The 14,739-nt window shown below is 53.5% G+C and overlaps 1 protein-coding gene across 1 annotated transcript in view; it reads right to left on the bottom strand.

Moving 5' to 3' along the window:
* LOC131211937 (RNA-binding protein Musashi homolog Rbp6) overlaps window positions 1-14,739 on the bottom strand; it is a 46,864-nt gene that overhangs the window by 5,465 nt on the left and 26,660 nt on the right. Inside the window, exons 3-4 of the mRNA XM_058205626.1 lie at window positions 577-711; window positions 58-436 (exon numbers count right to left, since the gene is read on the bottom strand). Of these exons, the coding sequence (XP_058061609.1) occupies window positions 58-436; window positions 577-711 (514 nt within the window). The remainder of the gene's footprint in view (window positions 1-57; window positions 437-576; window positions 712-14,739) is intronic.

Below are 14,739 nucleotides of genomic sequence, written 5' to 3'. Positions count from 1 at the left end.
CCCCGAAACATTAGTAGTACCGTAGATCGGGTCAGGGCGAGCCGCGCCGGTGCTTACCTGTGTGACGGGATCCTTCATGATCAGCACGTCGGTCACGGTGCCGAACATGCCGAAGTACTCCATCAGCTTCTCGGACGACGTCTGCCAGCTCAGCCCACCGACGAACAGCTTGCCCGGGGCCGGATCGCTCCCATTGTTCGGGGTCGAGCGTCCGGACGAGCTGCCGTTGCTGGAGTTGGGCCCCTTGAGGCAGCCGTTTGTGTTCCCCCCGTTGGCCTGCTGCTGTTGCTGCTGTTGCTGCTGCTGCTGCTGAACGACTTGCTGCTGTACCTGTTGCTGCTGCTGCTGTTGCTGCTGTTGCTGTTGCGAAATGGGTGCCTGCTGCTGGACCGGCGATAGTGACAGTTGCTGTTGTGATGCCTGCGACTGTTCGCGGCTGAAATAACGAAAGGCACACATTTTCACTCTTCCGTGACTGGAGAGCACGAAGATTTCCGCATCCACATATCTCCGAGCCATAGGCTACTATGGATCCATTTTTTGCTTTCCCCGGAGAAGTTGGCGTTGCCGACTTACCTTTTAATCTGTTGCTGTTGGCTCGCTGCTACGGCAGCGGCGGCCTGTGTGGCGATAAGGGTCGGTTTGATTGGCACCAGGGCAGTATGTATCTCGTGGGTATCCAGCAGTCCGTTCGGGTCGAGGGCTCCAGCGCTGCAAGAATGAAAAAGAATTTTATCAGAAACACTCTCAACGAGACTCTAACCCCCCCCCCTATTCGTCTTTTATCCGCCTTTTCCCAACAGGTCCTGCCACTGGTGATTATCATAGCAACGGCCGTCGCCGGTGTCTCCGGATTCATGGTCTACTGCGGGTGTACCCGTACCGATGTGAGGTAAGCGCACCCCGTGCAAGGACTCCAACATCGCTCTCGGTCTCGCTAAAACTCCTCGCCTCGCTTAATTGCAGCCTCGACAAAAAGGTCTTCGAGCACGACACGATGGACGTAATGGATCCGAAGAAGAGAAAGGTAGGTCCCCCTCACCAGGACTCGCCCGGAGCGTTTCCGTTTTGCAAACCAAACTAACTCCAATCAGCCACTCACTCGGGGGGCATAATTTATGGATATTTTTACCTCGGCGGGAGTAAATGGAGTGAAAAGTGTCCATCAATTAACGCTAACCGTAATGTATGGGGTGTGGAAAGCACACTCGAGAGTCCCGATAAAATCACCCTCCTTAATCAGCCCTGGCCGCCCGTCGCCTGACGATCGATCGTGGAAATTAAACACGCTCCTAAACAGGTGCCTAAGTGGGTTCCTGTTGGGGTACCCGGGAGTTGGTTCTTCGCGTTCGCGTTCGCGACCAACATGTTCCAATGTCTGCTTCGAAATGGATCTTCGCTTTGCGTGACAAGTGCGGGTCCCGTCGAGGGAACGAAATAGGCCACCAACTCAAGGCCGCGCCACCATCGTGTGCACACGCGTCCCGACATTTGCCAAAGAGGGTGCCGCGAAAATTGAGGTTAATTCGTTCGTTGCTGGAATTGCAAACGCGGGGGTTGCGCGAAGACTTTTCACGGAAATTAAGCCGTCACAGAGAGTCGTGAGTTTGTCCGTAGCCGACGATCCGTGTGTCCATCCCCGCGCACCGAGAGTCACGTGACAGGTGAAAATGAATTTCCGGGCCCTCGGTGGGCATCAAAGTCGGGCAGACACACCCACACGGACCTCGGGCGTTGGACACGTTGACCTCGTGTAGTGGGGCACACACAACAGGTTACAGCAGGTAGAGCCCCCATCCTCCCCCGATTTGGGCGGCGGTTTGGATTTATTTCCGAAAAACCCGAGAGCGAGTTCCATATTTCTTTCCGGTCCGGTCCGGTCCTTTCCAGCCCACCGAAACCACCGGCTTCGCGCGTATGGGCAAGGCTTCCGAAATAGGCCGTTGAACCCGCGAACCGTACGCTCCGTGATTGTGTGTGTTGGTGTGTAGGAACCACGCTGTGTGGTGTGCGTGTGCGGAGGAACTTCGGCCAAGAATCAGCGGCACCCTTCGAGAGGGTGGCGAGAGGGTTGTTAACAAAATTGCCATCGCCGCTACACCAGTCATCCAGCAGCCGAGGGGTCTGCTGCGGATCTGCCTGGAGGCATTCCGCAGGGTGCTGGACGATGGCGTTGCTTTCGCCGAAGCCAAAAGACTCCCTCCCTCGGACCGGAGAACGAATCCTTAAATCATTCTTTCGCCGTACAAATCGAGAGCGAGAGAGAGAGAGTTCCTCGCGCTGGTCCTCCATTACTGTCTACTATGACGTCATAGTCCGCGACTCCTGACGCAACCACGCTAGGGGAGCGCACCACACATACACACCCAATGGAGCGGCCTAAGCCTTGAATTCCGTTGGACGCCCCACAAACCGTGGACCTCTGTGATTGTAACTCTTAACCATCCACCCGGTTGGGGCTATCTCCGTTGAACCCACTCGCGCCCGACATCGATTTTCGTCCTTTTGAGCTGCGTACGCGGTCTCCACAACACGAGTGTGTATTGGTCGGGAGGGCCCTTAATGCTTAAAGGACGAAAAAGGGGTGACGACCCAGTGCGTTGACGTCATCGTTTTGGGAATTGAATTGGAGAGAAAATCAAGGCAACCCTCGGTACGGCACTAATACACTTGCAGACGCGACAGAGAGAGAGAGAGAGAGCGTGACAGGATGCTCCGCGCATGTGTCTTGGGACACGACAGGCTCTGGCAAACGTTGGCCCGACTAGGAAAACCGGAGAGTAGAGAGAGAGTACCACCCGTAGTGTACCGGAGAGAGCTCGGTACACGCATCCTTTTTGTGTCCTAAACTATCAAAACTGTGTTCTCTGTGAACAAGGATCCCTCTCTGGCACGCAAGCAAAACCGATCCCTTTGACGGTTGGGCTCACTCTCCCTATCTCTCTCTGGGCGGCCGACAGGACCTCTCCTCGTGAAGCGCGTGCGTGCGCCAAGCTGTATGTATGCGTATGTGTTTGCGCGTATGAGGCGCGACAGCCGCGGGGGCTCACGGGCACAAAACCGGACGGACGGGTGGTGTGTGCCCGTGTGTCTGGCGTTGTCATGACACCACCCTCGGGGGGGTGGTGGTGGTTCGGGGCCGGATCGGATCGGAAGGGTCCCGTCGTTCCAGTCGGGCTCAGTCGTTAGCGTTGTCCCGAGCAGTGCACCCGTCGGTGGTTTACCCTTTTTTGGCCGCAATCTCTCCCTCCGAGAAAAAGGACATCCTCTGTGACCGGACACAGTTTGTGGATTAGCAACTACCTCTCTCTTACTCGCTCGCTCGCGGGCAAAGGACTTCAATTCCCAGGCGGTTCCAGTTTCTGCAAAGGCGAGCCCATCCTGGCCAGCCTCTGCCGTGGCCCACATCCCGGCCCGTTTTGGGCTGCGTACGTGATGTCGGCAACCGCAGCCTACTCTCTCTCTCTCTCTCTTTCACTCTCCCAAACTAACACAGAGGCACTACTCTGTCTCCATGAACGAAAAGTAGGCAAGTAGAGCGCCGCTACAGCTCTCTCTCTCTCTCTCTCTCTTTCGCTCAATCTCTTCGCCCGTGTTCTTCTTCGGCTTCGGTGCCGAGGACGAGGACTTTGTTCGTTCCGGTGGTGGTGGTGGTGTTGGTGCGGACTGGCTGGCTGCTTGCGCTGCGTGCGTATGCGCGCGCGCGCTCGCGCTCCTGGGTGATGACGATTTTCGGCCACCGTTTGAAGGATGTTTCAAGTAGTGCACAAGAGTTCCTTCTCCGTCAGGTGCTGCGGCCATCATCCGTGTGCCGTGCGCGGTGTCCCAAAAAGTGGCCAAAGTTGTCCGGACAGGAAGCCAGAAAATACAAGAAAGCGGAACACCAGCAGAAGCAGAAAGTGACCAGGACTTTCCGCGTGTCCTCTGTGGCGCAGTAGCGCAGAGGCAGAAAGTTAACCTCCGCCCGGGGGCAGAGCACCCCCAGTGACCCTGTGGGGCTCTGGGGGGTGGGCGGGTCTGATGTGTGATGTGTGTGCTAGCCGGTACCGGGATTGGTGTCAAAAACTCGATCAAACCCCGGTCCTGGTGGCATCTGCTGGTGGTGGGACGACGGTGGCCAGCGGTCGATGATATTGTCCTGTCACAGCAGTACTATTTCGCTAGCTTACTGTTGTTTCGGGACATTTCCATCGACTCCTCGGCATTCATCCAGAGAGAGAGAGGGAGCAGAGCCAGCCAGCCAGCCAGCCAGCCAACCAGTTAGGTCTCCCCAATAGTCAAACCGGATTACCCACAGCGTGGATCGTGGATTGAAGATCCAATAAGTGGAACGGAGTGGCCTGAGGAGTTCTTCGGTGGTTCGATTAGCAACTCGGGGACGCGCCCGGTAATTGGATCATTACCTAATGCGCCGTTACGTGCCTAGAGAGGGTAGCGGGACCCGCTTCCAACTCCTGCTAAATCCTGCTAACGGTCGCGATGCATGCCGATGGATTAATAGTGAAAATGCGTGGCGTGGCTCGCGTTTCAAGATGGCGGCGGATGGCAGAAGCCTGGCCCCTCGGTCGGGCGCGGGCTCCCAGCAGCGGAAGAGCTGCTGGTTGGGGGGCTCCCGATGAGAATGATGTAGCCGTTTGCTTTATTTTCCAGCGAAAAGTGGTTTGTCCCTGTGGGGAACGCAAACAAAATACGCCCGAGAGAACTCACGACAGGACTCGCGCAACAATGGCCGCCGTCGTCGCCGGGCGCGTAGCGTAGGGCGTTTCACACACCGAGTGAGACACACACGGGGGTGTCGGAGAGATTATCGATTTTTTTCCAACCGGAGCCCGGAGCCCGGAGCCCGGATCCGGAACGTGCGCTCGACCACCACCACCACATCAACGGGTGACGTGTGCGTGTTTTATCCTGGGCGCTGGAGGAGCAGCGCTACGGAGACTCAATCTCGCGCGGCCAAGATGGCCACACGCGGAACAGAACCGTGGAATGGCGCGCGCGCCCTTTGCCACAGGATTTGCCACCAAACTCGGTTCTCGGGCACAGCCTCGCAGCTGCGTACGCGTAGCGCGCCCTCGCGAGAAGAAATTATCGATTTGGTCTCGGCGCCCAGAAATTCAATTTAAATACCCCTTCCGGGCCGGGAGGGAATCCTTCCTGGGGCCCCGGCGGCACACAAGTGCACCCCGCCGTCGCCGGGTTGGTTATTATTTTTCCGTCAGTCCCTCTGCCGCGCCGGGCTGTACGCACCACCCTTTAAAGGGCCGGAAGGATCGCTCTCACTCCCCTCTTTCGTGCGGGCGCGATTTAAAGACCTCGCGCGAAAGGGTTCTCGGTTTCCGTGAAATAATGCTCTGTGAAAAGGGCTCGGGGCCGTTTTTACCGCATACAGAGGCTACACGCAGGAACGTGGCGAATCCTCCGGACACACCGGGAACCGGGAATCAAAGACCAACCGGGGCGGACCGGATGGCTCAAAAGGACGACAACGACGACGAGGAGGACGACCACATCTCCTGGGGGCGGTGTCGTGCGCTTGTCTTTAATTGAATATTAAAGAGCAAGTGTGTGTGTGAGAGAGAGAGAGAGAGAGGGCGCACAGTAAAAAGGACGAAATATGTAAAGGTTGGAACCGAAGGTTTGCGTTGCTCGTGTCTCGGGTGCGCATACAAACAAAAGTACGCGAACGCGAAACGCACTGCGCACACACTGCCAGGACATGAAGCCAGGGACCGTACGCACGCGATTGATCCTAGTCGCAAAAAAAAAACGGTGTCAAAGTTCGGAGTCGACACACCGGAACAAAAGGGAAAGCCGAAAACCCATTTCCCTCCGGGTCACGGGTTCCACCAAAGTGGGGGAAAGAAACCACGAGAGGGCAAGGGAAGATCCGATCCGGTGGCTCATTTTGGGTGTTAAATGGACTTTGTTTCTTATTTTTAGACATGCAATTTATCCGACGTTTCTTTTTCTTTCATTTCTTCTGACGACCATTTTAAAGTTTAAGAATAATGACATGGAAAAAGTTAGCACAAGCATCGCACAAGGACCTGTGTTCCCTGCCAAATGGCACACACGCGGAGGAGGGCACCGACCGCGGAAGCGATGGACCATGCGCACCGCACCTTTTGCCGGGTTTTCCTTTTTACCGGACCTCTCGTTCCGTCGTAAGTGAAAGGAAAGTGAGAGAAAACTTTCAAGAATTTACGGACGAAAAAGGACCAAAAGACCTTCCTGTGCGCTGACAAGGGAAACGACCGAAACGACGGAGACACAGGTTCGCGTCCTTGCTAAGGATATTCGTAAGAATAAAATCGCGTGTCCCAGCTAGCAGCCCATCACCCAGCTTTCTGTGCCCACCGCAAGAGGGCGTTGCCGTTGGGCGCTCATGCTTGAAACATTTCACGCAGTTTCGCCACCCCGCACTGAAGACTTTTTTTGAGCCTTTCGAAAAGCTGCGATCCCGAACAGCTTTTCGTCCTCACTTTCGTCCGTTGCAGGGGTGTCCTTCCTGCGTCCTTCAGGCCGACACCCACCACCGTGCGCTGGGCCTCTTGCGTAACATTTAAAAGCATAAAATGCGCCGGCCTCAAAACCGCAGCACATGACGCCCGCAAGCTTTGGGGGGTGTAGAGGACAATGTACGATACGTGACTCCTTTCTTCGGTCCACCTCTGACCTAACCCGTAATGAGGTCTGATCGGAATCCGTGTCCGCGGTCTCCGTGTGCTCCGCGCGGGCGAGTGCATCAACACACAAACAAATAAATCAAACAAATTCACAATCCACCACCGCAACCCAGCAGAGACGTGTTTGATCGATAACAATACTCTATATTGGGCCATCCCGATTTTTGGGGTGACCCGCGGCCCACGCGCCGTCCACCAGGGGGTTTGCCCCGCGCGAGTGTGTTGCTAAGTTGCGCGCGAGTCCGTATGTTTATTGGCTAATTGTCAGTATTGGTGGCCGCCCCGCCAGCACTGCGAATTGTTTTTGGCAACTCAACGGAGAATTAGCTAGAATGGGATCCGCCACCGCCACCCTTCGCGGTGTCCTTGACATCAATAATCCATTTGAGTGTCTCTCCTTCCGAACGCAATATTCCCGCGGTCGGTCCGCAATAACGCGGCAGAGCGGACCCAGAACTTTGATGATAATTTATTGTCATTCTGACTCACCCGATGACCGCGCCAGCTTCTCGGTGGAAAGCCTCCCGCCGCCAACAAGGTAGCATAAACAAATTCGAAGCATAATTCTTGCCACCCACCACGGCTAACCTTCCCAGCGCACCGGGTTCGTCGGGCCGGGAGAAGGTACTAAAAAACATTGTCAATTGATGGAACGTGTGCGTGCACAACATAAAATCAGGACAAGCAAAAAAAAACAGGCCACCGTCGGCCAAAGACTCGAAATATTAGCTCAGTCCCCCCCATTCTTGTGGTACGGGTCCTGGCGGCGGCGGCCGAGGCGCGGGTTTATTTCGCTTTTCCGATTATTCTGATTCGGTGGTTCCATTTCTGTGGGATTTTTTTTTTTTTCGTCGGTGCTATATCATTTTATGTGCGGCACCCTTCCCCCCAAAACCATGGCCAAGCCAAGCCATGTCCTCGTTCGCTCGCTATCGATCACACGACGACGTCTGCCCCCTCACGACCGGCCCCCTCTTCCCTGTCGACGAAGCCACGCGCGCGAAAAGAAGGATTTCTTTTTCGGCCTTATTTCGTCGGGCTAGCCCACCACCACCGCGGTGATGGGCGGAAACTTGGCACAAAAGCTCAGAGGAAGGAGCGTGTCCCGTAATGGTGCTTCCTCCCCCACCGCACGGTTGTCGGGTGAAGTAGAGAGATAAGAGACCACCATTTCCTGCGCTCCTGCGAACCGTTCATCAGTGGGAAACATCGCCGGACTTGGCCGGCGATCCTCGCTTCGTATGATTTTGCCTTTCTCGCCACCAGTAAAGGTCCAAGAGCACTGACCAGACCAAGATCATGGACCTCGTCATCATCAGCATTGAGAGAGAGAGTGAGAGAATGACAGAGAGAGACTCTCCGCATCTCAGCAGCGGCCGCCGTGGGGATTAGGCAAATGGATAAGACGCTCCCCATAAAACCCGCACCGATAATAGCGGTGGGTAATGTGGCCCAAGCATCGTCCCGAACCACGACGATGATGATGAACGTCGATCGACGGATGATGAACGTATCCTAATTCGTCATCAATGCGGGACCCTCCGGCCCAAAAGATAAGCCCGCAGAGCGCGCCCGATAGGGACGCCATTTTTTAAACGAAACCAGCAGGAGCCGCTTAATTGCATCCGCTGTCGAAAAGTTGTTCCAATAATCCTGCGGCCGACGACCAGAAGTCGACCTTCACAGAAACATAACCTCCCCTGTGGTGGCGACGGCGAGAAGGATAATCAGAATGTTTATTCATCGCTTGATCAATAAACAGGATTATGCAATTATGCTCTACCGCGGCAGGGCTCTTCGCTGCCTTTACAATATAAAATCGGGCGGCCGATAAGTCGAAACAATCTCATTACCGAGAAGACTGGGTGGCGGCGACTGCTCGAAAGTGATCGAACAGCATCATCAATCGCGAGCGCGATTAATTGGCGACCAGACCGAACTATGACTTTTAAGTTCGCGAAGAACAAATATCCGAGAACGAGAATGTGAGATGAACCGCTGGCTAAAAGAACGATTCTCGCTTGACGAAGGTTGACATTCGTGGGACGATGTCAGCGTTGTTCCCGGATGACGCCACAACCTCCCGACGGCTTGCGGCAGGCATCCTCAGGATGTGTTCTAATTAGTTACGACACACGAAAAAGAAGGCAGGACGCGCCGTTGACAGCGTCCCATCAGCGCCGTCGTGAAGATGAAAAGGTTCCGGCTGAAATTAAAACACCACTCACAGAGAATCGGTTCTTTAAGCGAAACAATTACGGGGCTACCATCTTTTTTGCTCCTTTCTTTCCCCCCCCCCCCGGCGAGGCATTGTTGTGTGGATGTCGCTACAACAGCGCCTTGAGGGGTGCTTTTTTATAGTTTTTTTCCCGGGGCTGTTCTTACGCACAGATAGATCCGCTCCGGATCGGTCACGAAGTCACGGAGGGTAAAAGATAAGAGGCACCAGCAGCAGCAGCGTGTGCCGCTTTTTAGGCGGCATTATCAGGCGTTTGATTTACGATATTAAAAATTCCGTCAACACCGAAATTGTGTTGCCATTTGTTTGCCCCGCGCCCGCATGGTGAAGGAGAGGCGCCCACACCACTCTGGCAAGTCCTTACTAGGGAGGAAATGGATATGTTGCGCTGCATTCCACCTGCGCGTGAAGGTGTGTGCAAGTATGAAACCGAATTTTTTTCAAAGACAAATCAGGTCTCAAACATGGAGCCCGGTCTGGTTAGTACGCGGCATAGGAAAGGACATCCCAAGCAAAGGATATTCACTACGTTAGAGAAGCTCTTAATAGATGAAAGCCTTCCAATCCCACCAAACACAGAGCTTTTTTTCTGTCCATTTGGTTGTTCGCTTTTCCTGCTGCCTTTCGTTAGCTTAAAGTTGAAGCAATTTTCCGATCTTCTAATTCGTTCACATGACCTTCATCAAAAGCGCAAGAAGATGACCCCTTGAGCCACATTCAACTGAACCGGGAGTTGTTGCTGCGATATCTTCGTCTGAAGGTTTTTTCAGTTCAGTGTCCTCAAACTGTTCCTGGCGTTTTAAGTGGTTTGGAACCCTCAAAATTCTGCGATTTTTCAAGAGCATATGCTCGCCGTAAGCTGCAACATGCATTCGATGCGATTCTGTAGCAATTTTCTGCAGACAAAAACTTTTTCCGTTCGGAGTTGTAATCCTTTGCCAGACGTCAACACACAAGGCAGTGGCAGCAAATAAAGCATTACGATGAGGGCCAAATTGACAAAGCTAGTGCCATCTGCGTTTAGAAAATCCCGGTTTCATACTTGTACTCCGATGGGGGGGGTTTAGAGTTACGATGGGACCGAAATCAGGACTGTTGATACACTCGGCTCAGGCAGTGTACCCGGAGGAGTGGTATCGATTTTATGGCGTCGAATATTGTCGAGTGGGACAAATAATAAGAAAGGCATACCCACACCCGAGGGGGGGAACCGGGACACAGCACAGCCACCCACTGCGCCACCGATAAAGTGCAACGGCGAAGAATGTTGGAGAGGTCGCCCCCTCCGAAAATCGAGCGGACCCGCCGCCGATACACCGAAAGTCAGCAAAAAAAAAATCCCGAGATGGTGCATTATGAGATGGCGATGGACGAAAGGAGAGAGATTTATCAGCTGGCATCCTGCCAGCCGTCTTCGCCGCCGCCATGGTGGTGTTGTTTTTTTTCGGGAAAAGCCGATTTTCCAACCACCCGCCGCCCGGAGGGGCCACGAGTTCGCTTATCACACACAGAAAAAAGTAATCCCTGCGCTACTGGTGGTGGCTCCATCCGCCCAACAAGGACTCGGCCGACGACGAGTTACGTAAGCGCCACAGTGGCTCGCGGCATAAGAGATGCCGATAAATGTTGACGCGCGCCAGAGAAGACGTCGGAACGAAATGAAAAACGGGAATCAAGCAACACACAAAAGGACTTCTTCCGGAAGCTGCTCTCTCTCTCTCGCTGTCTCTCGGTCACTCGCAGCCGCTCGGGCGCTGTGGGCGTCTCCACCCCCATCTCTTACCGCCCTCCCCTGTGGAAAGAAAGTGGAACAACATTCTTTTCAGCAAATTTTACTGTCATTTTCCCCAGCGACTGACTGTGCTTTGGCCACTTTCACAGATTTCTTTTTAGTTTTCCACTCCCCCCGATTGTGTTCCAAGTTTTTCTGTTTTCCTTTTTTTCTCGCCAGCTAGCAGGGAAAACTTTCAAATCTCGATGGTTGGAGTGTGATTTTTCTCCACCGAGCAGTGCGCGCGCCGCGTTTTGATTTAAAAAAAGCATTACCGTTGGGGCGGCTTCGATTCTATGCTCCTGCCGCTGTCTGTGCTCCTTGGCTGGCGCGGCCGCGCTCTTCCGTCACCTAATTTAATTTTGCACCGTTGCAGAAAAATAATAATGGCGAAACCGAATAATGGCGCGTGTTGGGCCGAAAATTGACACCGAAAAACTAACGGCGGAACGGAGGAATCGTCGTTCAAGCTGAACGGCATCATCATCGGAGTTCCGCCAAACCTCTAATGAGGTCCGAGAAATGGCCAAAAGAAAAAACAAACCGAGACAACACTCAAATCAAAATCACGACCGAGGCATTGGGGGGAGGGCGTTGTTATCAGCATAAATCGTTGGATGTCATTATTATTTTTTGTTCGGCTCTCTCTCGGCCGGTTGTATCGCTTCCTTCCTTATCGCCGCTTCCGGATCGTTACACACGCACGCAGATTGCGTGAGGATCGGTTTAATTTTTGCTCCGGCTCCAGCTCACCAGAACGGATGTGTTTCACACGAGCAAGCGTGTCACGCCGATGTGATTCAGGGCATTCAGGCTGAACGATAAAAATGGACAAACAGCGCGCCGCGGACGGTTTTACTGCAATTTACTGTCCTTCGAGAATAGGATAACGGACACGCAGAGGCAGCGCCCCTTCCCGGTGGATTAGATTGGCCCCCGGGGTGGGGGGGCATTCTGTCCTGAAGCGGTGCTCTTTACGTGCATTAATGATAATTTATAAATTTTAATGGATTTTCCAACTTTTCCCAATCATAATTTTGAAGGACCTTCTCCCGCAGGGGAGAAGGCGATGCGAGCTCCCCATAGCCAAAACCAAACAATCAATTAGCCAACTGAGGTGGTCATCGACTTACGAGCGGCTTGTGACACAACGCCCCCCAAGGGGTCACAGCGCGCGTATCCTTTTCGGTTGAAGCTTTCCATTAAATTACGCACCAACAACTGGGACCCATTTTTGGTCCCCGTTTAGGTCGGTCGAAGAAAAACAAACGGCGCACAACGGAGTCATAAACATTGAACAAATTGATCTTGAACTAGCGCCACAGCAGTCGTCCTCCCATATGGGGGGTCTCGCTTTCTCTTTCTCTCGCTTTCTCTTTCTCTCTCTCTCTCTCTCTCTCTCTCTCTCTCTCTCTCTCTCTCTCTTTCTCTGCCGCCTGGTGGCCACTCACTTTTGCATGCGACATTAACCATTATGAAGCGGTGAACATCGGGTCCGCTGTGAAGGGAGTCCTCCTCCATATGGCGCGCAGCCGTCCGCAGCTGCCTGAGGGTCGAGATTGGCTTTTCGTGACCACCGAAACTCAACGAAACGCAAGGTTGGGCTCCGTTTTCCATCGTGGGAATCGGAATGGAAAAGCGACCCGACCCGACCACGCCACGCCACGCCGGCTGGCTGTTGTTTGGCTGGGAAATCATTTGAATTAAAGCCCTGGTCCCTTGCGCGCGCCGGAGATTTACAGGAGAGAGCTTTCGTTCTGTTTTCCCGTCGGGTGTTTTTTGGGGGAGTTGGCTAGCCCACCCACAGGAGTAATCAAGCTACACGCAACGTCCGGCCCGGCTGTGCGCTCCGCCAACAAGGACACGGAATGGTCAAATGTAAGTGAAAGTGTGTGGCGTGCTCCGACGGCGTTCTATTGATTTCATGGTGCGTGAAAAAGGTCCACCCACCCCGATTGGGCGGGGGTCCCTGTATACACCCCGACCCTTCGTGTCCGGGGACGCCAGGTGTTGATTTCCATTTTCCCACCGACTTTTTGGGAGGGAACGAACTTAATTTCGAGTCGCACGGAACTTTAATCGCCTGTGACTTGGGTTGTTGTGATGGGCCCCCCCAAGAGCGCACGGGTCACACTTCAGGGCGCATAATTTATGCGGAGCTACACAAACACTTTTCGGAACAAAAAAGCGCAGCTCGGTAATCCTTTTGGAATGCGCTCATTAGCATAACGCACGCCCCCCTCGGAGGGGGTCAAGGATGCAAGTGTTTGTGGTGCCATTAGCTCAATCAACGCGCGCTTATCACGTTTCGACCGGTGGATAGTCCTCGTTTTTTGTTCCCAATGTTCTGCAATTGGTTTCAGTTTTAAATTTAAATTACTCACCGGAAACACAACTGTGCCACGGTTATGAGTGGCCCCGCCACCGCCCGCCGACGAGCGGATCCGGTGGGAAGAAATAATTAAGGAGCACACATATGCCAATTATTCATATTTCGCTCGTCCTGCAACCTTTGCATCCACCCACGGAGAGCAGACAATCACAATTCGCAACATTGTAATTTACAGCCACGCGCTTTTTATTTACTCCCTTTCTCCCTCGCTCGGGTCACGTTTTTATGCTGGCCACAATTTATATGCATCCCATAAAGATGGTGTTGATTAATCCCTTGCGCCGCCACGAGGCTCGGGAACTCATTTTTAACCCACCCACCACCACCCCGCTATTGAATAATGAAACAGCACAATCTCTGTCTCTCTGCCTCGCCCGTGTGACGGATGTCCTTCCACGGGCGCGGGTCGTAAATTTGACTCCAATTATTAACTCAACGGGCGACGGTGTACGCGGACAGGATGTCCTTTTTGGCGCGATGACGATAACGATTATGCGCGAGAGATTACCGCCAAGCCGCCGTTAAATGCTTATCTTTTCTGCAATTATTCATAGCCCCGCGGAGAGATGGCCCCCGTAAGATGAAGGGAAACCTTCCGTGGCCTCCTCCGAAGCTCACGAAGAAAGCCCCAAGCGTACAAGTACGAGATGGCAATCGATAAATGAGAGCCATCGGCACCGCTCGGTCAGCTGTCCTCTTTCAGGTACGTTCATAACACCACAACAATTAGTGGACCGGCGAGGGATCTACTGATAATTGGCCAATGCGTACACCGGAGGACACCAAGAGATGATCAAAAGGCAATGAATGAGGTCCTTTTTGTTAAGCCCTGGCCGACAACAACCGGCGCGCACCTAATTATTGCATATTACGCCATCCTTTGATGGCCGTCCCCGCCTAATCCTGGGACCGTTCGTCGTCCTTGTTCGTGACTGGAAACATCAATTCAGAGTCGCAGTAGGCCTGGCCAAACCCGGACCGATGGGATGTCACTTCCTTTCCGTCTCTTTCCATCTTTTTTTTCCTGATACTCCTCATTCTGCTCCAATGAATCACACATCACAGTAACCGTTGCTTGCTGAAAAGGGGACGCTCAACATTAATCCTTCCATCGGGACGTGAGTGAGCGAAAAGGTGAAGAAAAAAATTAAAACCCAGCTTGTGAGGGGTGAAGCTTTTTATGAAGAGCGACCGGTTCGCGCAAATGGTATAAGGATTCAAACGAAATGGCCTTCCTCGTTTCCACAGTTCGGAATGTGCGGAAAACCGAAGCATAACGTGCCACCACCAGCAGCAGCAGCAGCAGCATATCCACACACTAATTCTCTCCACCGCCGCTCCCAGACCGTTGGTTATCCGACACGGATTAAGATTAGAGACGGAGAAACGATGGAAATCGGGTTCCGGGCTCTTAACCTTCTTCGTTGTTCGTTCTTCTCTAGTTCACAACATTAAACTCCTTTTCCATGCTGCCGGCGGCTCGGCTCTGGTTCGAGGTTATGCGAAGCACCCGGAGCCGAGCACGGAACGCTACTAAGGCGGCGGCGTGTCCTTTATTTTCACTGCCTGTTGACGATGGCTGAGACGTCTTCATCTGACAACACACGCGTGCCACGCCGTCTACTAGACGTGCTCTAGCAAGCCAGTCCGA

Source organism: Anopheles bellator, chromosome 2, assembly GCF_943735745.2.
Source record: "Anopheles bellator chromosome 2, idAnoBellAS_SP24_06.2, whole genome shotgun sequence".
NCBI lineage: Eukaryota > Metazoa > Arthropoda > Insecta > Diptera > Culicidae > Anopheles > Anopheles bellator.
The sequence above is the reverse complement of the archived record's forward strand: the minus strand, read 5'-3'. Positions and strand labels throughout refer to the sequence as shown.